At 41.6% G+C, this 21762-nt stretch overlaps 1 protein-coding gene across 7 annotated transcripts in view; it reads left to right on the forward strand.

Moving 5' to 3' along the window:
* The first annotated feature begins 400 nt into the window (after positions 1-400).
* Positions 401-21762, forward strand: part of pcdh19 (protocadherin 19) — an 80180-nt gene continuing 58818 nt past the window's right edge. For 2 of the 7 annotated variants that reach the window (XM_007573641.2, XM_007573642.2), the window contains exons 1-2: positions 401-3640; positions 9168-9513. In XM_007573641.2, the coding sequence (XP_007573703.1) occupies positions 1509-3640; positions 9168-9513 (2478 nt within the window). In that variant the 5' untranslated portion in view covers positions 401-1508. The remainder of the gene's footprint in view (positions 3641-9167; positions 9514-21762) is intronic. The other 5 variants (XM_016661565.1, XM_016661566.1, XM_007573643.2 and 2 more) reach the window with 3 other exon arrangements.

Genomic DNA, 21762 nt, shown 5'->3' on the forward strand with positions numbered 1-21762 from the left:
ATTCATGGCGCTTGTTGCAGAAGAGAAAACGAGCAACATTCTGGAAAGTTACCCCTCGTAACCTCTCCTCTGCTGCATTAAAAACACGATTCCTCTTTTTTTTCTCTCTCTCTACTGTGGGCCCCCGTGAAATCCCTCTCAGAGATCCACTCCCACGGTGATTCCCCCCCCCCCCCACATCCCCACAGAACCATACTTCTGGAAGCAGCCCTAACGACCATCTAATTTCGTGTTTAACGTGTACACCATAATTGCCTGTAGAGTCTTCCATCTGCAGGAGAACAGGTAGTTGGCCGCGTTTCATTGCTCTACTTCGCCCCACCCACCAGCAGCTCCGGCCCTCCTGAGTAACCCCTGATTGGCTGAGGGGATTGCGGGTCCTGAGACTGAGCGCTCAGCTCGGAGCTGCGCGTCTGCCAGTGTGCACCAGCGAAGCGAGAGGAGCGCTTGTTGGAGTCAACTAGACAGCCTACTGGCAACGAGTTGTGATTTCTTTCTCTTTTTTTCCCCATCCCTCTCTGCCTCAGTCAGGCTGGATATAGGCTACTGTGCTTCAGTTTCTCTGCAGCCACACATAAGATGCGTTTTGAACGTACAGTAAGCTCTGGCATCGCCTCATCCCAACTGGCTGCATTTTCAGCGGATTTTTTTTGTTTTCTTTTTGTGCGCCTGGACTATTGACTGGGATCTGTTTTAGCCTTTCCAAGCGAGATGCGAGGGAATTAATTAGGAAGTGAAAGCTTGAAGACTTGAGGAGGGGGTTGGAAGAAGGACTAAATCTGCTGGAAATGAAAAGGTAATCGGGAGTTTGAGTGATGTGATGAGACATTCCTTCAACTGCACCCCTTTTACGCAAAAAAAGATATCCGGACTGTTGAACATTTCCCTGCTTGAAGATCTTCTTTTTTTTTCATGAGATGCGATTTTCAAGAGGATTTTTTAAAAATTGCTGCTTCTAATTAAAAAGAGTGATTATTTTATCCAAAAAAAGGACGACCTGAATATCGACCCCCTGTCAGGTCGGGGCGGTGAAATTCACACAGACTTTTCAGCCACATCACTCCATCTGCGTGAAAGATAAAGATTTCTGCGGACTTGAGTCTCTGCAGCATTTTTTTCTCCTCCCTTTTGCTCTCTTAAAAAAATGGACACTTTAACAGATGAATCGTGCGTAAGATCGGTTCTCTGCTCTTTGGGAGCTGCGCGGATTTCCACGGCTAAATCCCAACTGTAAGAAGATTCAGCATGTTTTTACTATTCTGTCGCGCTCAGTGTTTCTCCCGCTGCAGCAGACCGGAAGATGTGCTCTGCCTGAGAAGAATCAAATAGGCACTTGTTAGAATTAGAGCTCATTGACTGCATATAGAAGAGACTTTCAATCAAACTTATTTTTTTTGTTTTTGTTAAAGAGATGATTTATCTGCGCGTTTTTTTCTCCTATTTTTGACGCGCATCCTTGTGCGTAATTCTTCAGAAAAACTCAACAGGTTCAACAGCAAGCCCTGGAGATGGAATTAATACAACTAGCCTCCGTTTTCCTTTTATTCTGGGTCGGAACTGAGGCTGTTATCAACCTGAAATATGGAATAAACGAGGAGATGAAGCCCGGGTCGGTGATTGGGAACGTTACGAGGGACGCGCTCAAGCAGGGATTTCAGATTGCGCCGCAGCCTCCTTACTTGAGGGTTATTTCCAATTCAGAACCGCGATGGGTGGAACTCAGTCCGGCCGGGATTCTTACAACCCAGATGAAGATAGATCGGGATGTAGTTTGCAGACAAAACCCGAAGTGCATTATTTCCCTAGAAGTGATGTCAAACTCCATGGAGATCTGCGTAATCAAAGTTGAAATCGAGGATTTGAACGACAACGCGCCCCGGTTCCCGACGAGCCACATTGACATAGAAATTTCCGAGAACGCATCCCCTGGTACCAGGTTTCCCCTAGAGGGTGCGAGCGATCCGGACTCGGGGATCTTTGGAGTGCAGTCCTATTCCATCACCCCAAACGAGCTTTTCGGTCTAGAAATAAAAACTAGAGGGGACGGATCCAAGATCGCAGAGCTTGTCGTGCAGAAATCTTTAGACAGAGAGACCCAGTCCCACTATACGTATGAAATCAGCGCAGAGGACGGAGGAGACCCTCCGAAGATAGGCGCGGTCCAGTTAAACATTAAAGTGATAGATTCTAATGACAACAACCCCGTTTTTGACGAGCCGGTTTACACGGTGAATGTGATGGAGAACTCCCCTGTCAACACATTAGTCATAGACCTGAACGCCACGGATCCTGACGAGGGCACTAATGGGGAGGTTGTGTACTCGTTCAACAGTTACGTCACCGAGAAAACGAGGGAGGCTTTCAAAATTGACCCCAGGACGGGGATCATCACTGTCAACAGCGTGTTGGATTATGAGACCACGAAGATCTATGAGATCGACGTCCAGGCCAAAGATCTGGGTCCCAACTCCATCCCGGCTCACTGCAAAGTCACAGTGAACGTGATGGACACGAACGACAACCCACCTGTGATCAGCCTGCTCTCGCTGAACACGGAGATGGTGGAAGTGAGTGAGAACGCGCAGCGTGGGTATGTGATTGCGCTGGTGAGGGTGTCAGATAAGGACTCGGGGGCCAACGGGAAAGTGAAGTGCACCCTGCAGGGCAATGTTCCCTTCAGGCTGCAAGAGTATGAGAGCTTCTCCACCATTCTGGTCGACGGGAAGCTGGACAGAGAGCAGAAGGACACCTTCAACCTGACCATCCAGGCAGAGGACAGCGGCATCCCTCAGCTACGCGCCACCAAATCCCTGGTGGTCAAAGTCACAGATGAGAATGACAATCCGCCACACTTCCTGAAGCCACACTATCAAGAGATGGTGATGGAGAACAACCTCCCAGGTTCCTGTCTGCTGGCTGTGTCAGCAGAGGACCCAGACCTGGGCATGAACGGCACAGTCTCCTACTCCATAGTCCCTGGTGAGATTAAGCACATGGATGTAAACACATACGTGAGCATAAACCCATCAGGCCGCATTTACTCCATGAGGTCATTCGATCATGAATACACCAGGACTTTTGACTTCAAAGTTCTGGCAAGAGACAACGGCAACCCGTCCTTGTCCAGCAACGCCACAGTTCGCATCGTGGTGCTGGACGTCAACGACAACACGCCTGTGATGACAAACCCTCCGCTGGTCAACGGCACAGCGGAGGTCTCCATCCCGAGGAACGCCGTGGTGGGGTACAGGGTGACCCAGGTGAAAGCTGATGACTATGATGAAGGGGAGAACGGGCGGCTGACCTACACCATCTCAGAGGGCGATAGGGCCTTCTTTGAGATCGACCAGGTGAATGGAGAGGTTCGCTCCACCAGGATGTTTGGGGAGAACGCCAAGTCCACCTATGAGATCACAGTGGTGGCCAGGGACCATGGCAAACCCTCCCTCTCTGCCTCGGCCTACATCGTGGTGTACCTCTCTCCGGATCTGAATGCCCAAGAGACCATCGGACCCGTCAACCTGTCTCTCATATTCATCATCGCCCTGGGCTCCATTGCGGCCATCCTCTTCATCACCATGATCTTTGTGGCGGTCAAATGCAAGAGGGACAACAAGGAGATCCGGACATACAACTGCAGGTACTGAATGAACACAGGACATGTGAATGTCAGGGTTCCTACAAATGTTCAGATTTTTTTCTAGACTCAAATTTATAAATAGTTCAGCCAGTGGCGGTTCTGATATGAAAGGGGGCCTGGGCAACTGAGTCCCTTGGGCCCAATATTTATGTTCCTCTCAAACTACATAAGCATTACAAAAGCACTTTTTGTGTGTGTTTTCACAAGTACGACAAAGTTTTTTTTTTAAATCACTGTTTTTAAGAAAATAGTATTTCATGTAAAGTAATCAGTTTCAGATTTGATTGATCTATTTTATATTTTCAGCTTGTTATAGGAAATAAAATAAATTTACCGTAAAAACTTTAGTTAAGCACAGACTTATCAGAACCTGTGGTCAGATATAAACTTTAGAGTCAATTTGACTCTGATACTGGTTACTATGTATTCGAAAACAGGTGAAGGAAAATGGAAATAGCAATTAAAAATATGTTCAGGAAACAAATGGCATAAATATATAAATATAATTTTTATGAATCACTCGTGCCGCCCTGACAGAAGAACACCCTGGGTGGTGAGCCATATATAAAAGAAACTACAAGTGGTTTCAACAATTCCTGTAACATAAATATGTGGATATTTTGAGTACAAAATGTTCCTCCACATTCCAGAATAACAACCCAATTCACAAACAGAAGATCCAGGTAAAACTGAGACAGGAAAAATCTGGTCAAATGGCTGCTACGAACGTAAAAAGCCCTTTATTTTTCAGAAATTAAGAATATTTTAGCTAATGAAACCAGGGATCTGTTCCTCTCCAAACTTTGTCAATTTTAAAATCAGATTCCAGATTTTTACAGAGTCTGGGAGTTTATCACAACATCTTGTATTTTTGAGCCTAATTGGCTTTTATTTTCTGTAAAATAATACTTCTGAGGGCTGTTTTAGTTTTAATTTTGGCAGATAGACACTTCAAAAAGCCAGTACAACTTGTCAAATATGCTCAATATGTTGTCCTTCATTAACTACAGACACTTTGAATCACAGCTGGTGATGTGGACTATCTTTTTGTTAAGAAAAGGTTTCCACACCCATTTAACAAAGATTCAGTATCCAACCCTTATCTAAGAGGCTGTAGTACAAAAAAAGAAGAAAAGAAAAAGAAAGAAAGGCGAAATGTAACAATTTGTCTTAATTTGTAATGAGTGTGCATTAAAAGATGCCCTCTACGAATTAATCAGTGAAAAAACTCATCTTTCTTTTATTTTTTTTTTCTGAAATTTCATTTTTTAAATATTTAGATAAATCAAAATCCTGACTTTTTCCAGACTGCGTAGGAACCCTGGAATGTGTGTGAATGTGATTGTGCCAGTTGACAGTGCATTGCTTTTTTATCATGCAGCATGTAGAGGCCCTGTATGTGAGGACTGCAGATCGTTTCTCCCCTCCTCCTCTCCCTTTTCTCTCTCTCCCTTCTCGGCTCCACAGCTGAAGTAGACCTAAATGAACCCGACTGCTTTAAATCAGACACATTCTGCTGAGGCCCACTGTTCTGCATTAATGCAAACGGTGATTGATGGATTTAATCCTTCCATTGTAACCAATTGACTCATAAATACGACGGTTCGACTGTCATGTTCAATTTGCGGATGTGTTGCCGGACAATTAACGTCCTGCTGCCTCAATGGCAGTCCGGGACATTTATTATTTAACGTCCACCGTGGCTGATTGGCTGTTATCAGCTTTAATCTGCTGTGATTATGGACAGTCCTCCAGGATCACTCCGATTCCCCTCTGTTTTCATCAAGGCACATCAGAAGGAGCTACTCTAAAATAAATGTAGGAGATTAGGCTTGTGCTTTAGAAGATATTATCAGTTACATCAGTGTCATGAACTGTTAGGAGGCAGGTTTATGGGTAAAAGCAGCTGATTATTCCCCCCTCCTTTGATGCATTTCTGCGAACTCTGTTTTCTTCATCAATCTGAGCATCAGCTCTGGCTTTGATTTCCCTGCATGTGCCACATTACGACTGTAAAATTTACATATAGATTGGATTTGAGAATTTAACCTGAAGCTATAGTCGTATTTTGTTCCTGACATAATTTTGTTGATTTGAGGTTCACCTCATTATTTTTAAAAGGAGAAGAAATGCAGAAAAATGAGCATAATAGTGATCAGATTTTTATTTCTACTGTACTGATTTAAAGTTTTCTTTTTTCCCAAATGTTTTCAGCTGACAAGATTAGATATGGAAATTAAGTGTTTCTTGACGGAAAGCATCAGAAATGATTGCTGCTCCACATTTGAGAGTTGACCCGGAGAAGTCATCTTTCCTGTCTGACTAAAAATACTTTTCCAGATGTAATTTTGAATTAGCTTTGATTGAAAATAGAGGGAAAAAATAAATCTGTGAAGTTACAGCTTGATTAAAAACATTTGCTCTTATTTAAATGTCACTCATACATTTTGCGCAGCGAAGACACGGTGACAGACAAACAACAAATTCGAAATTCAAAACTGCTCCCAGTACTTTCCTCTCTCCCATTGTGAGCCCGTCTCCCCGCTGGGAGCTTTAATCAGCGCTGATGTGCTCTGCTTCTCAGTCACCACCTCGAATATGAGGAGCAGTTATCTCCAATTTATTGCTTGTCCTCTGTCAGTCTGTCTCGCTCTGAAGTTCTCTCCTCCAAGATTTCGATTTGGGCATAAGGCGGAGAGAACATGTGAATACGAAGGATGGGGAAAAAAAGAGGAGAGATGTTGTATTTTCTACTAAGTTCTTCCCTCTGCATCACGAAGGAGCTGATTGAGGTTGCGTGCTTGCAACAAGACGCAAATGAAAAGACAAACAAAAAAAAAGCGATAGCCCTGGTGCTGCACTGGGGTGAATACCAAAGACCAGTGTGGCTGAGTAGAGCAGAGAAATTTCAGAAAGTGACAGGAACAGAGATTGCAATTTCACAGATCTCTCTATACTTGTTATGGATCTAATAAAGGACATAAGCCACAGGGATTATCTTATCGAGTTAGATTCTACCTTTCAGAGTTTGACTCAGTAGAGATTGTAAAGTAAAATTTGCAAAAAAAAAAACAAAACACCAGACATGATGGTAAATATGTCCTGTGAGGGCTGTAGTCATCACTGGACTACTTAACATCTGTTATTCTGTGGAAAAAAAACTGCAAGGCTCTGCAAAGAGTAGACATTTCCCCCAATGTGAGCATCCTTTGATAAAGCATAGCTCTGCTGCTCATTTGCTCTTATTAAAGTCAAAATGCTCAGCTTCAGTTTGCAGAAGTCACAGAGAGCCGTCGAACAAATTTGAATCTGCAGTTCTCTTGCTTTTCTATATTGCTTGTGGGCCTGCTTGCTAATGAAAGAAAAAACTGGAATCAGTGAGTGTTCTGTGCTTTGAATATGATTGCATATACCGGTGGTGCTTCTCAGGTTCAGTGTGTTCCTTTTTGTCTTGCTTCTGTGGTTTTGGCATGTTTGCATTTTCAGCCTGTTTGTGACATGTTGATTGTTGAGCATGCAAATGCAAACAAACATTTACGACGGCTCCACTGCAGGCCGGGTGTGGTGGGTCACCTCTGTGCGCCGTTCCACACTCGTACAGGGGCTTTGAACAGGGCCGGATTTCAGGAGGAAGTGGGCCAGAGCCAGCCTTGGTGTCCCGTCCACACAGGTTGCTTTCACTTCATGATTGGTGCAACAGAGTAATAGGTACACATCGTTTTGGAGGTGCTTAGGGAGTACTAGTAATTTTTCTGCATTGCCATTTTGTGCCTTTGCAGCTTTGCTCATTTCGTACCCGACTACTTCGGGAAAGAAATGGAGCCATCTGCCAACCGCACATAAATTTGTGCCTTCCAGAATGACATTTCTGGCCTATTTTGACAACCAACAATTTAAAGTAATACTGGTGGTCTAGAGTAAGGAAATGAGGTTATATGACTGCAATAAATTATACATGTCAGCAGGAGGTCACTCAGTAACTGGGGTCTGATCAGGCTCAAAATGTGTCATATTTTGTAACTCAAAAAGGAGATCAGAACCAAAGTAAGTAGAAATACAGTAGAAATTCAGAACATCATATTAAATTATGTGAGAGGTTTGAGTGTTTTAATGACTATTTATCTCCAAAACACATAAAGGTTCTAAAACAAAACAAAAAGCTTTGCATGCCCTGGTTTATAAATATTTAACTGTTTAGAAGTTGGAGAAAAACAAAAGTCTTCATGCATATTTATGAAGCAGAGATACAACGTTACAAAGGTGCATATTGACTTTCTAGGCTTTGTCCACATTAAAATAGTTTTTCTGAAACAATCTTTGCACTTGTCTCTTCTAAAAGGTTTCTGATAAAGACGGCACATTTTGTAGGATGTCTTCTTCCATACAAAAACGAACCCAAACTGGTAAAGTATCGAAGCGAGTATCAGTAACTCGGTCCTTAAAGACACCAAAACAAAAGAAGGCGTGCAATGAAAAAGAAATCCAACAAAATTGAAACATTGTCACAGTTCTAATATTGTGCAGCCCTGGAGTATGTATATATTTCTGTGGCTGTGTGGTTTTGGACTTTTGCCTCAGTTTACTTGTACCATCTTAAGTGCCCCTATCATGCTTTTGCAATTCAAGAGCAAAGAAAACACAATGCCTTCGGTAAACAATGCTTCAGCATCAACTTACAAGATATTTAACACTGTAGTGTACATAATTTATTAGATAAAACAAGCTACCATGACACAGTATGCCACAGCCACTCCTCAAAGATTGTAGCATCAAAGAACAAAAACAAAAAACATTTTTAATCTCATATAAAGTTATGCAAACGCTCTGTCTGTGCTGATGAAAATATACCAGCATGGGAAGCTTGACAGTTAAACTGAATCTGATGCTTTGCTATTTATGTTTTCTGATTAATTTGGAAATAAAGTATCTGACTGTCTAGGGATACTCAAAGAGCATTGATTGTATATTCCAAAATAATCAATTCACTGCACTACAAAAACACAAAATCTTATGAAATATTTTCAATCCAGCTTCTAAGGTAAATATCTAAAGACAAAACTAATTTACAAGTAAGTTTTCTGCAAGATGTAGGAGCTTCTTTGAAATCAATAATATAAGCTATTACTTATTAAGCTGTACTTTTTCTATATTGATGAAAAACTACAAGTTCCTTATAATGTGAGAAAAATATCTTGTTTTGCAAGAAAAAGATGAGTGTGTAACGCTACAGCTAAAGTAACACACCTGGTCCTGATGCAGCGCCACAGTGAGTTACTCACCCTTGATCCCAATACATGTACACCAATATGGTGGCTCTAAATGACTGTATGCTACACAGAATCTGCTTCATTTCCTCATGTCTACATACACCAACAACAAGCCACGATAGAAAACAGCAGCAGCTTTAAGTCCGGCCCTGGCTATGAGCTTTCATCTGGCACCCCACCCAGCATGACGGGGCCGAGGCTCTTTGACTGTGTGGGCTTGGTTGGGGAAGACAGAGCACTGCTTTATTGAGTCTGTTCAGTTTCTTCTACTTGCGCAGGGTGGCGGAGTACTCCTACGGCAACCAGAAAAAATCCAGCAAGAAGAAGAAGCTGAGCAAGAACGACATCCGCCTGGTGCCGCGAGACGTCGAGGAGACAGACAAGATGAATGTGGTGAGTTGCTCATCTCTCACCTCCTCGCTCAACTACTTCGACTACCACCAGCAGAGCCTGCCACTGGGCTGCAGGCGCTCCGAGAGCACCTTCCTCAACGTGGAGAACCAGAACTCACGCAATGCGGCCCCCAACCACGGCTATCAGCACTCGTTCACAGGGCAGGGTCACCAGCAGCCAGACCTCATCATCAACGGCATGCCACTGCCAGAGGTGAGATACAATCCAATGTGCTATGTCCTTGATCTTTGGCTGGACTGCCTTTGCCTGTCGGGGGAAGGAGAAAATTGATTTAGCGCAATGTAGCGGCAAGAAAATAACTTTGAACGTTTAGTTTTTCATCAAGTGTAATGAGAAGGTCTCCTAGGTCAAACTAGACTCTAAGAAAGCAAACCTCTCTCTCAACTCAGCCTATTGTCTAGACGTATTTGGAGTTCAGTTGCATCAAAGCACATTGTGTCAGGGAAATATTTGTTGCTGATGGAAAAGCTGAGCTATTCAAAATGGCAGTGTGTCAGTGGAGTGGAATCCTTCTAGGCATTTCAAGGTGCCTAAAGGCTGGAGCTGACCTGCGATCAGAACGCTTTGCTAAGCACAATCTGGAGGCCTGACAAAGTGGAATATTTGGCCTCTCTAACTGCACTTGTTTACCTTTTCTGTCTTCTTTTCCTGTCTTTGTTCCTTTGTTTGTCCCTTCTTTCTTTCTCTCTGCCTTTCTCCCTTTCTCTTGCTCTCCATGCTCGGGTGTGTGCTGAGCCTCTGCAAAACGAACAAGAGTTTGTGCACCTGCCAGATGTATTGACTCGGCTAATCAGCTCCTCCACACATCATTTCAAGGGCTAACAGAAAGAGTAATCATTGCTTGAATCTGTATGTCGTCCGATTGGCTGCAGCGTTTGCCGCATGGCCGCTTGAATTGCCCTGACGTACCACAAGCTGCTCTGGCAGAGCAGTGAAAGTCTGGCTATTCAAGCTGACAGGTGTACGCCGAGCTGCTGATCTTTAGTTTATGGATTTCTGCATGTATGAACTCGTCTACTGGATCCTTTTGGCAATCTCCCCCCTTTCTGTTCTTGACCCACTTCTCTCATAGGGGATTGGGACATTTATGTGTGTCTGAGAGAGAGGGAAAGTGCATTAGGCCATGTGTTTTTATGAGTTTATGTGCCATGCTTCCTCATAGAAAAAGCTCCACCGCTCGCACACACACACACACACGTACACATCTTCCTGAAATTGATGAGTCCAATCTCCGCTTGACATTCAGTGTGGGGAGAGTGGGGCGTGTTGGCTTGGGAGTGGGGGTCTTAAAACAAGAAACAGGATGGATATTGATATATTGAGCGGATGATCCAGAGAGATCCAGGCGCTATTGGACACTGAGGGGTCAATGAGACCTACTTACAGGCATGCTGATTTACTGGGCCTGTCGGAGCCACTCTGGGTGAGCGAGTGGGCTGGAATAACACAGGTGGAAGGGATAAGATGCTGTTTTTGGGGTGTTACTTTGTGGTGGTCAGTGGATGTTTTATTCATACGGTGGGTCAGGGTATCCCACAGTGTCAGAATTGCTTTACAAAAGGAGGGAAATTCCCACCTGTTGTCCAGTTGGCTGTATTGAATAATGGAGAATGTATCTGCCCCAGGAAGCAAATTGGTCAACTATTAAGAGGCAAAGAGTGTAGAAAAATAAAAGAGGTAGAGGGGAATAGGCTTTGTTCATCCTACTTAGGTGTTCGTACAATTGTATATCAATTTAGTTTTCTTCTTAAATTAGTTTTTTCTCTTGTCATAAAGCGGTAAAATCTCTCATAACTTTATTCAATCGTGTACTACTTTCAGAAAATGCCCATTTAACCCAGGGCTGAATGATATTGCTGAAAAAAACCTATCACGATATAAGCGTTTCATTTCAGTCTATATCGATAATTGTCGACATCGATAATTATTGGTTCGTTTTTGGTTTTAACCTTCCACAGTTTTCACTCCACGCAGTTGTTTTTTAGTTTTAAACAGATTTGAGGCACAGAAGCAAAACCTTAAACTGCTGCTCTGCAAGTCACTCATCAGGTTGTTGCTAGGTAACCAAAGAGTGAGTTGCTAGGTAACCGAAGAGACAGTGAGTTAGTTGATTCCACTATCCTAATTTAGCTCCTGTTAAGAAGATAAAGCCCTTTCTCTGCCTATATCTCCCATTGAATATTGAATATTCTATCAGATGAATTATCTGTTGATATTGATCACATGTCTGTCCTGATATATATGATTGATTTACTGTCCAGCCATAATTTCACCACATATCCACTCATTTTGGTTCCAATTCCTAGTTGAGTCAGCTGACTTGCATAAAATAAGGCAAACTGGGATCTCCTGATCAAACCTTATTAGCTCCTGCTGGTAAATGTTTTATGTGGGGGCAAAAATAACACATTTCCTCACAGTAAACTATCAAAGCAGGAACAAAACGCTTCCCTTTTCCTTCAAAAAGTTGTGTCTGAGACGTACAAAACAACAAAGGAGGAGAAAGTGAGGGGATGCAATGACCAGCACTGAAGTAAACAACAAACAAATCCTAAAGTATTACATCCTGTGTACCTTTTGCAGATCATTTCCACCATTTCACAGCCAACTAACTAAATATTTGATACCAGTGCTCAGAGATAGAAAAAACTGCTTGCAATGTTGCACGTCTGTAGCTGAAGTATCCAATAAAACTGCGTTAGACTCAGGATTAGGACTCCCGTTATTTGTGTCGGGTAATGAAAAAGAGAAGAGGAAGACAAATAGGAGAGGAGATTGATTTTGATGATTCATTATGCAAAGCTTGGAGTTGTCTTGATGGAGCGGCGTGAGGGCAGATAGACAGATAAGGAGGGTGAAGCTGGAGTCTTAGTGCCAGGTGTCCACGTTTTCTCATTTTCTAAGGGCCAGTTGATTGGCTTGATAGAGGCAGGAGCTGCTTAGCATGCAGCCGCCACCTCGCTCCTTCTTACACTTGATGTTGACAAACATCTCTTTGACCCAGTCTGTGCACATTTTATCTGGCCTGAGAAAAGCAGCTATGTGTGTGGGAGATGTGCAGAGTGGCAGCAGGAGCACGCCTCAGCCTCCAGCAGAGCCACCCCGCTCTGCCACTGTTTCCCCTCCTCCCCACTGTGACATTTGCGAGACACAGAAGCATCCGGTATGTACAGATGTGGCTCTTGAATAAAAAATGTGCTTAGTTTAATTACGATACCATTTGTAGAGCAAACAAACAGCAGCAGCAGCGGTGGAAAGGCTGATAATGGTTTTGTTGTTTGGGTTTGAAACCACTTGACCTCACAGGTTCCCGACCCAAATCCCTCTGACTGGTTAGGCCACAAGTGACTATCTGGTTGTGATTAGGCTGCATCCTTTGTACCTCTAAAAGTATAAATTCAACCTGAGGGCAACCTTAAAAATACACATGACTTATTTTTTTAACTACTTTTAACTCATTTTTTATTATAGTTTTCTGAATTGCAGTGCAAATACAAGTGCAAATACTAGAGATCCACTTCAGACATCAAGCTGATGAAAACATAATCATAATAAACTGTATTTATGCTATTAATATTAACCCTTTAGGCATGAGTTATGATCCTTTATGTCAGATTTTTTTTCAAATGTTTTTTAATTTTTAAGGCATAAAAAGTGGGGGGCAAAAATTTGTTTAAAAAAATTCTAGAATTTTTTTTCTAGGTGATCAATTGTAATTTTCTCCAAACACAAAGTTATTATTTGTAAAATACAAATAATCTTTAGGGGTTACTTGATATTATTTTTACCTGCAAGGGGATGGATATTCCTGAGTTGCTTTTTTGTCTGTCTGCCATATTGGATTTAACAAAATATTTTCTTGTACTTGCAGTGGATGGCCAGTAGTTGGCAGTGCATTGTATGATGTACTAATGTCCACTTCAGTGGTCTGTGTGCATTTATAACATAAAAATCCACAAGAAACACAAGAAAGTGGCTTTTAGATGTCTGTCCCCTGCAGTGACCTCTATGCATGAAACAGTTAAAAGACAGATAAATGTAAGTAATTGACGATTTTACTCCTTGCTGTACATGTGCATGTGCATGTCTTGACATGTAAAAAAAAGGTGCAGTTTCCTTTTAAATTGCTTCTAATATTCAGGTTTTGGAGCAATGCTTCTTCATGCTATCTCTGATCAGGTTCTCTCAGTGAGAGCATCCACACTTTAACTGCATTAACTGGCCTGATTTCTTTAGCATCTGATTTCACTTTGATTATTGTTCCTTTCTTCTCTTGTTCTCTTTTTTAAAAATTAGAGCTTCCCTTCAGCCAATCAGGGTTTATAAAACTGAAAATCAACCATTTCTGGTCACCAACCATATTTTCTGGTTTGCAGGGGCGGTTGTGATTATTCTCATGTAAATAAGGATACAGCTTTTTGTTTATTTTTAATTTATGTGTGTGATTAATTCAGAGTTGTGCTCTGTTGTGAGCTTATGTGGGCCAGCGAGCATCCTGCTTATTTCTGAGCAGCTGGAGTCTGGCTTTTCCTCTTAAAGACACGCAGACGCGGCAGAGTTGGCCAAGATAACAGTGACAGGTCTCCCTGAAGGCTTCCTACCTGCAGCTACATTGTGTGTATTGCATTGTCCCTTGTGACAATGTAAGCCTGTAGATACCTCCTTGAACATGACTATCCATTGTCTTTTAAAGCGTCAGCTGAGATGTTTGTGAGACCCGCCTGTGGTAGCACTAATATGAAAGCTCACAGGAGAATAAAGCTGTCTTCCATGGCTTAATTATAGTGAATCACTTGTTGGGGTGGAAGACAATTATACAGTAAAGGAATGGCCTTTGGCTAGAATCTGTTTTTGAATTTGTAATTCGCAGTAAGGCTTCTCACACCTGTGAATCCTGATGGTGAGCAGAGCAGGAAAATGAGCGATTTTACTATATCAGTTAACATAATTCAGGTAAGAGAGTCATGATTTTTCCTTTAGAGGGATGATAAATCAATCTGAAAAAGATGTCAGGTGAATTTATAAAAACGTTGGCTGGAGATCGCCCTGCGTGGTGCAGGATGTTCAGTATTCATCTGAGACCGAGTCTCACGAGTAAAAGTTATCTGACAACTGGAGCGTTCTTCCTCCAGATGCTCACTGTGCTGCTCACTTTGGGACCATTTCATGAGTTTTAACGGTTTTTAATCATAATTTTAACTTCAAACAGAAATCAGTAACATATACTACTAAAACCTAAAACCAGTCAAAACCAACTGGAATAGAAAAAAAAACGTGAAACAAATCTGTCAACATGGCGGCGCTCATCGTGTTTTTTTTTTTTTTTTGTCTGTGTGAGTATAAGGATGTTTTTGGTGTTTATGTGGGAGGAACAACAGGGAGTGGTTCCGCCGAGGCTGTTGCTTCACATCGGGACAATATGCATACGGGCATTCAAACGTGTCATATTGAGCATGCAAAATAGATGTCATGCTGTCAGTGCATGCTACACATCTGTTAAAGTGCCAATCTCCCCCTACTCACTCACTCATGAATTCACTTATTGCTTTTGTACGCGGATATTTATATGAATAAAGGACGTCAGTGTTTTGCATTAATAAACATGAGCGAAAGCAGGAGAAAAGATTTCAATATTAATCAAACTTTAGCGCTAATTTTCTTTCTTTTGTTTTTAATGTTTTGTTTTTGTTTCAGCTGTTGCAGAAGGATTCAGACACTTTGAACTTTTTCCACACTTTTCCTGACAGAAGAAAGTCAAAAATGTAGCTTTTCAGCAGAAAAATCATTTCTGTCTATCACAAGGTGGTGGCAGCATCATGCTGAGGGGAAAAGGGTGAGAGCTAAACAGAAGGCAACAGTGAAAAGAAAAACATTTATAGGCTGAAAAAACGTACAGCCAGAATGAACGTTGATATTTATTATTTAGAATGGCCTAGTCAAAGTCCCGATCAATTTCCATTTTGTAGAAAAAGTGTCATTTCATCCTTCCACTTACTGTTACGCACTGCTTTGTGTTGGTGTGTCACAAAAATCCCAATAAAACAGTCAAGTTTGTAATTGTAACACGACAGAGTGTAAAAACACTGAAGAGGAATGAATATTTTATATTCTTATCTCAGCAGATGTTCGATTTTAAAACAAACAAAAAAAAAATCATATTAGCATTGTGAATCTTCTGAGTAGTCGGGATAAGTTATTCCGGCTTCTCTCTCATTTCGTCTATGCAGATTGATTCTTGCAAAATGCTTTAGCTTTGTTTGTTTGTTGTCTTCAGCAAGCTGTGATTGACATAAAGTGGAGGACATCACTGCTGGCTGAAAGTGTAACTGGGAGAAAAACAACACAGATAGCAGAAGAGCAGAAATTGAAAGCAGAGCTTCCTCTTTCTCTCATCTTGTCGCGTCTGTCTTGTTGCGGGTGAATGCTTGCACAGACATCCTTTAAAAATGTATACGTTTATCAGCTTTATATATATATATATAAAATACACAAGTCCGTATAAGCCTCTTATCGCTCAACAGTTTGTCAGAGACTAATCATGACAGATATTTTGCAATAAAGGAAGAGCTATAGAAGTCTTTGATCTTCTACGGCGTGTTTTTAATATATATTTTAGCATTTGGAAACCTCGGAAGGTGTATATCGCAGCCTTTAAAGTCTCCTCCTTCTCGAAGCAGTTGGCAAATAATCTTTCATCACCAGCAGCTTCAGATGAGCGCCGATTTAGCGGCAGACGAACCTGTTAATTATTTAGGGAGGTCATTTGTAAGGCAGCGATTTAGGGAAAAAAAACGCTCCGCTTTTTAAGTGTCACTGTTTATAAGGTGAAATAAAGCTGTCTGCCACGAGCAAATTAGCAGCGTGACAGTGATGGCATCATCCACCGCTGGCTCCTCCTTTCACGTTGAAGGCGAAGTGAGGGTGTGGCCGAGGGTGACTGAGTGACATTACTCAACGAGATGGTTTTCAGCTCCCTGGCAAGCAGTGACGGTTTAACACTTGGTTAGGTTTTTATAGCCCTGACCCCAACCCGCCAACACCCCCCCAATGCCGCATGTCACCCCCGATGTCGCGGAGGTACAACAAGCTGACATAACATCCGCAGGCAGCCAGTCAGGAGCAGCCGGGCCTGCTGGGTTGCCACCCTCTTGTTAGGATCAGAGCATCCAGCCAGAAGAGCTTAACAGTCAAAACACATGAGTGACAGCGCCTGACGTACGCATGTCACCGCGAGTGTCCTTAACTGCATTCGACTCGTACAGATTGTACGGCGGGAGAGCGCGGCAAGGAAAACGCCAAGTCCTGGCAAATTGCAGGGAGAGAAACGTGGAAGACGAGGAGTGGGGAGCGAGATCTATTTATAGAACGGCAATGATTTTTCTCAACCTGTGTTCCTGCTGCCTGAAACGTGTTATTTCTCTCTGCAAAATGCAGTGTTCGGACGAGGGCGAGATTATTTTTCCACAAATCATGGTGACCTTTACGGAAAGCAATCATGTCTTTTCTTTTCGGTTGCATGTGTTGGGTGTTCATTTGTAGTGGACAAAATTATTCATACATCTGGGAGAATTAGGTTAAAAGTAATATTAAATATACCTATATGTTTTTTCTTATCACTTAAAGTAATATTAAGGTTTCGGAGTGGCCACTGAATCTAATTGAAAACCTGCGGAGGGATTTTAAGATTAGGGCGATGGCTCAGAGACCCTCCTAATTAATCACAAGTGCAGCAGGAACATACAGCAAGCTGGTTGGCAACGATTAGCACAACATATAGACACAAAATCATGCATACACTCACATTTTGGAACACTAGAGAGACCAGCTAACCTAATGGTCGTATTTTTGCAGTGTGGGAGGAAACCAGAGCACCCAGAGAGAAAACATGTGTGCACCAGGAGAACAGACTCTATCGCTGCAAAAACACAAAATCATACCAAATATTTTAATCTAGTTTCTAGAGCAAATATCTTAGTAGACTTGAAATAAAACAAAACTAACCTACAAGTAACGTTTCAGCAAGAAAGGAGATTGTTTTAAGTCAATAATTCCTTAACATTGATTTTAAAAAAGTACTTGTTCCACTGGGAGATTATTTCACTTATAACATGAGAAAAATGTCTTGTTATAAGTGAAATAATGTGCAAGTGGAGCTAGTACTTTAAAAAAAATAAAAATAAGGAACTGTGTACTGAAAACAAACTCCTATATCTTGCTGAAATGTTATTTCTAAGTAAGTTTTGTCTTTTTATAAGTGTAATAAGATATCTGCACTAGAAACAACCAAAAATATTTAATAAGATTTTGTGTTTTTGCAGGGATGAGGAAAGACCCCAGGCTGGGATTTCAACCCAGGACTTTCTTGCTGCAAAAGCAACAGAAACTAATTTTTTTGTTCAGAATTTAATTTAGGGTCTAAAAGCATATGCATGCCACACTTTGCATATTTGTATTAATTTTGAATTCCATATACGTATTTTCTTCTGTTTCAGAATAATGTTGTGTTCCTGTGCCTTTTACGTTCCCTCCCTCCATAAAAAATAGAAAGAGGTTTGATTTTGTAACGTGATAAACACTAAATGTACGTCTCCATCTTGACTGTTCTTCCTTAAGGAATTTGAAGTCAGGGACAAAAAAAAACCATCAACTGTTTAAAATTCCTGCAACAGAATCATCAGGAGGCATGTTTTCAGAAAAGTTAAATCCGATCAGCTTTAATCGTCCTCCTTCCTCTTGAGATCATTTTACTTGATTTAAGAAACAACTTTTCAACAAAATGGGGGGAAACACACTTTAAATTACTTCTAAAAGCTCTATCAAAAAGGCAGAATTAGCTTTCTTGTAAACCCATTAAACGTCAAATGAAGGGGGATTTTTGCGCAGCTAAAAATAGCAGCATAATGGCTGCAGCCATCGAGCAATTTATGTTTGCAGGGTCTTTATTGGACGAGAATCTAAATGCAAGAAGGGGTGTAATGGCATTGGGCTTATAGGTTGATGGGTCCACCCGCAAATGAGAAAAGGCTAAATGGAGTGAAGGAAATGGACGAAGTGATGATGTTTATCGCTGGGGAAGGGGGACATCATTACGTACCTTGTTAAGCCCTGCAAGCAATGCTGCGTGGATGTAATTACCCATTTAAATTAGTTTCTCGCAGCGTTGTTTTTTTTTTATGTTATTGTTTTTTTTTTATTTCTCAAATTAAACTCTCCAACACAAACACACCGCATTTGCTCCTCTTTAATGGAGATCCCTCGGTGTTCAAGTCCCAACGCAGAGGAGGGGAAATGCATCATCAACACAGATTTATTGAGGTGTGCCGAAGTGCTCATAAGCAGCTTCTCACACGTTTAGCGGCGACATTTGTCAGTAGTGAACCACAGAGCCAAGGTGGGGGTTAGAACCTGTTTCTGTTGGGATTCTCAGGAAAACCTTTGACAGTGGAGGACTTCAGGAGGATAAAAAAACAACATACCCCCATCTTTCACTCATGCAAATGTGGCTGGCTGTGGTGGAAATGCCTGTATTTACATTATTGGAGCATAGAAAAGGTCAGCTTATACATACAGAAACACAAACTTCAAGTCATAACCTGGAGGAGAATCTCATTTCAGCATGAGCTCGGCGCAGCAGCTGCAGTTTTTTTTTTTACCTTTTTACATGAAACGATACAAAATTCGGACTCCTTCTTTTATTTTATCCTGAACGTGCATAAAAATATTTTTAAAAAATCCCTCACATTTCATCCTTTGGCTGAAACAAAACATCCAAACTTGAAAAAGAAAGTAAACAAAGTCAGTGGAAAGTAATTACAGTTCACTCGTAATGACAATTACGTTTGCCCAAAACTAATTTTCTCCAAATGTGCAGGGAGAAAAGGTATTAATTAGAATCCATGGATATCAGAATTATAATTGTGTTTCTGTGTCCTGTCTTGCAGCCACATTATTGTTGGGAGATTTCCCAGGGCTTTGTCCCGAGGGCCGCGGCTCTGGCTGTTTGAATGGCAGGGGAAAACGGGGGAGGGAGGCAGTTTAGCTTAACAATACCCCGATACTCGCTGTGAACAGAAACTTTTCCCTTTGCTCCGACACCAGGGAAGAGTGACCTTTCCAAGTGTCCTGTTTTTCTTTTTTGTTGTTGCTTGCTTTGCTTAAAACAAAGCAGAAGCAGGAGCATGTTCGTTAGCATTTCTCCCATCAGATTAAATGTCAACTTCCGCATGCATAATTGCAGAAAAGCAGGATGGGAGATTTAAAGGGAGCTGATGCTGCTGGTGGATAGATGACTCCACATCTCAGGCATTTTTAGCTTTTGCATTAGGAACTGTGTGTTTTTGCTTTGGGTTTCTGTGCCACACGTATCATATCAGACAGAAACATTAACATGAAGACAAATTTGATTAAATGCTTCACCACTCAACCACATGCCTCCTCTGTATGTTTTGGTTCAACTTAATACAATGCAATTTGATTTAATGGGATGTAATTCAATGAATTTAAATGAGCCACATGAAGGAACTGAATTAGAATAAATATTATTTTAAAAACATTTCTTTTATATTACCATCAAAACACAACAGGCCTGTGCAACTGATTTTTTTTTTCCATCTATCACTCAGAATCTGAATAGTGACTAGAAAAATGTAGGAATCTCAATCTGTGATCAGCAAGTGGAGTATTATACAACCTGAATGTGAAATCACAATTTATTTAATGCATTAAAACAAAAATTCCCTCCATTTTTTGTGTATAGACACATTAACCAACTTCAGAGTATTTTGATCACATTAAAAAATGTATAAACAAAAGTCAGGAAAATTATAACTTGATGCTTAAAGGGGATAAAATATTAATTCCTTCATTTTCTGTTTTATTCAAACCTACACAAGTGATTTCCCTATAGTTGTTAGGAAACACAGTCTACGTTTTACACTTCAAAGAAAAACAGAAATATTAAAAATAAAAAAGTCCACAATAATTGTGTTTCCAAGAAGATTTTTTGTTTTTCACTTTGTGACAATCTAGGCATTTCAGAAAAACAAACAAACAAACAAACAAACAAACAAACAAACAAACAAACAAACAAAAAGACAGTTGTCTGGTCAGATCTCAAATAAAACTAAAAATCAGCTCTGGTCAGCACTAATTGTTGCATCTTCTATAGTTCTGCATATTTTTCTTTAAATGTATGCATGGTAGTCCTTAGAAACTAAGATCTGGACTGATGAAATCCTACAAACTCTTCATGTTGCTTACTTGCTGTAGTTCTCCTCCTAACCAGTAGTGGTCGCCACTGAGAAACTAATAAAGCTCAAACAGAGAGTGACAACAGAAGAAGAGTCTTACAGACGTTCACCGCTGCTGACATCGAGACTTTGTCACAACATTTAGCCACTTTTCAGGTCCCTGAAGTGACTTTTTGTTTTTTCTATATTTGAGTATTTCAGTTAGCTATTTTTGTCATAGATAATTAAATTACTTTCTAACTTTCATTTGTAGTTCTAAATGTATTGAGAGTGCATTGTACTCATTTTTGGTCTCACCAAGTTGATATTTCTCTCTCCTACTGTAGTCTGGATCAGATGACCAAATATGCAAATTAGGTGATGACATCATCTAGTAACTTCTCGCTCCGGAGTTGGAGTACTGCAACGGTTCACACACAGATGAAAGCTTCATCTTTCATTAGAAGGGATCAGATTTTAGGGAAACATCTAGAAACTGGTACATCTGACATTAACTAACCTCGGAGGCTCTACCGATTCACATGCTTTGTATGTTTGGGCTGCTCCTCCGCTTGCAGTAATTATAACACCGGGGGAAGTAAATCCAGCGGGGAAAACAAAAGAATTGTCTCTTTGTCACATGTCTACCTTTCTGAGGAACTTAAGGAGGACAAAGCAGGCAAAAGGAGCAAACATCATTGTGTTGCTCTCACAAATGCTGCATTATACCTTTGTTGTGTTCTCTCCAGCGGCACGGCCGTCTCTCCTGTTTCTCCTCTCCTTTCACTGGAGCAAATTCATACAGTTCCTTTGTTTCTTGACATAAACCTGGATTTGCATTAGGGAGTGCATGTATGGGCTGTTTGAAGAGCGGCGGAGGCTCTTGGCAGGCCGACCCGCCGGCCGGCCGCTGTAGCTGCAACGTCAGGCGCCTCAGAGGCATGCAGCAGTATGGCTCGAGGAGCAGCAGGGTAGCGTAATTGTGCATTGTTCATCCACAGAACTGAGGCAGAGCATGTAATGAGCTGTAGCATTTTCACCCAGGCTGCCTTATGGGCTATGACCGAGTGAAGGCCTCTCAGAGCCCCCTCGCTCCCTCTGCCCTGTGTGGCCAGTGTGTCGGGGCCTCCGCCTTTCTTTTCGCCCATTCTCCCATTCTTCTCCTGCCCGATCAGCGTGAGCCATTCCTTCACCCCTGTTATCCCGCTCCTTT

Source organism: Poecilia formosa, unplaced genomic scaffold, assembly GCF_000485575.1.
Source record: "Poecilia formosa unplaced genomic scaffold, Poecilia_formosa-5.1.2 Scaffold336, whole genome shotgun sequence".
NCBI classification, from domain to species: Eukaryota; Metazoa; Chordata; class Actinopteri; order Cyprinodontiformes; family Poeciliidae; genus Poecilia; species Poecilia formosa.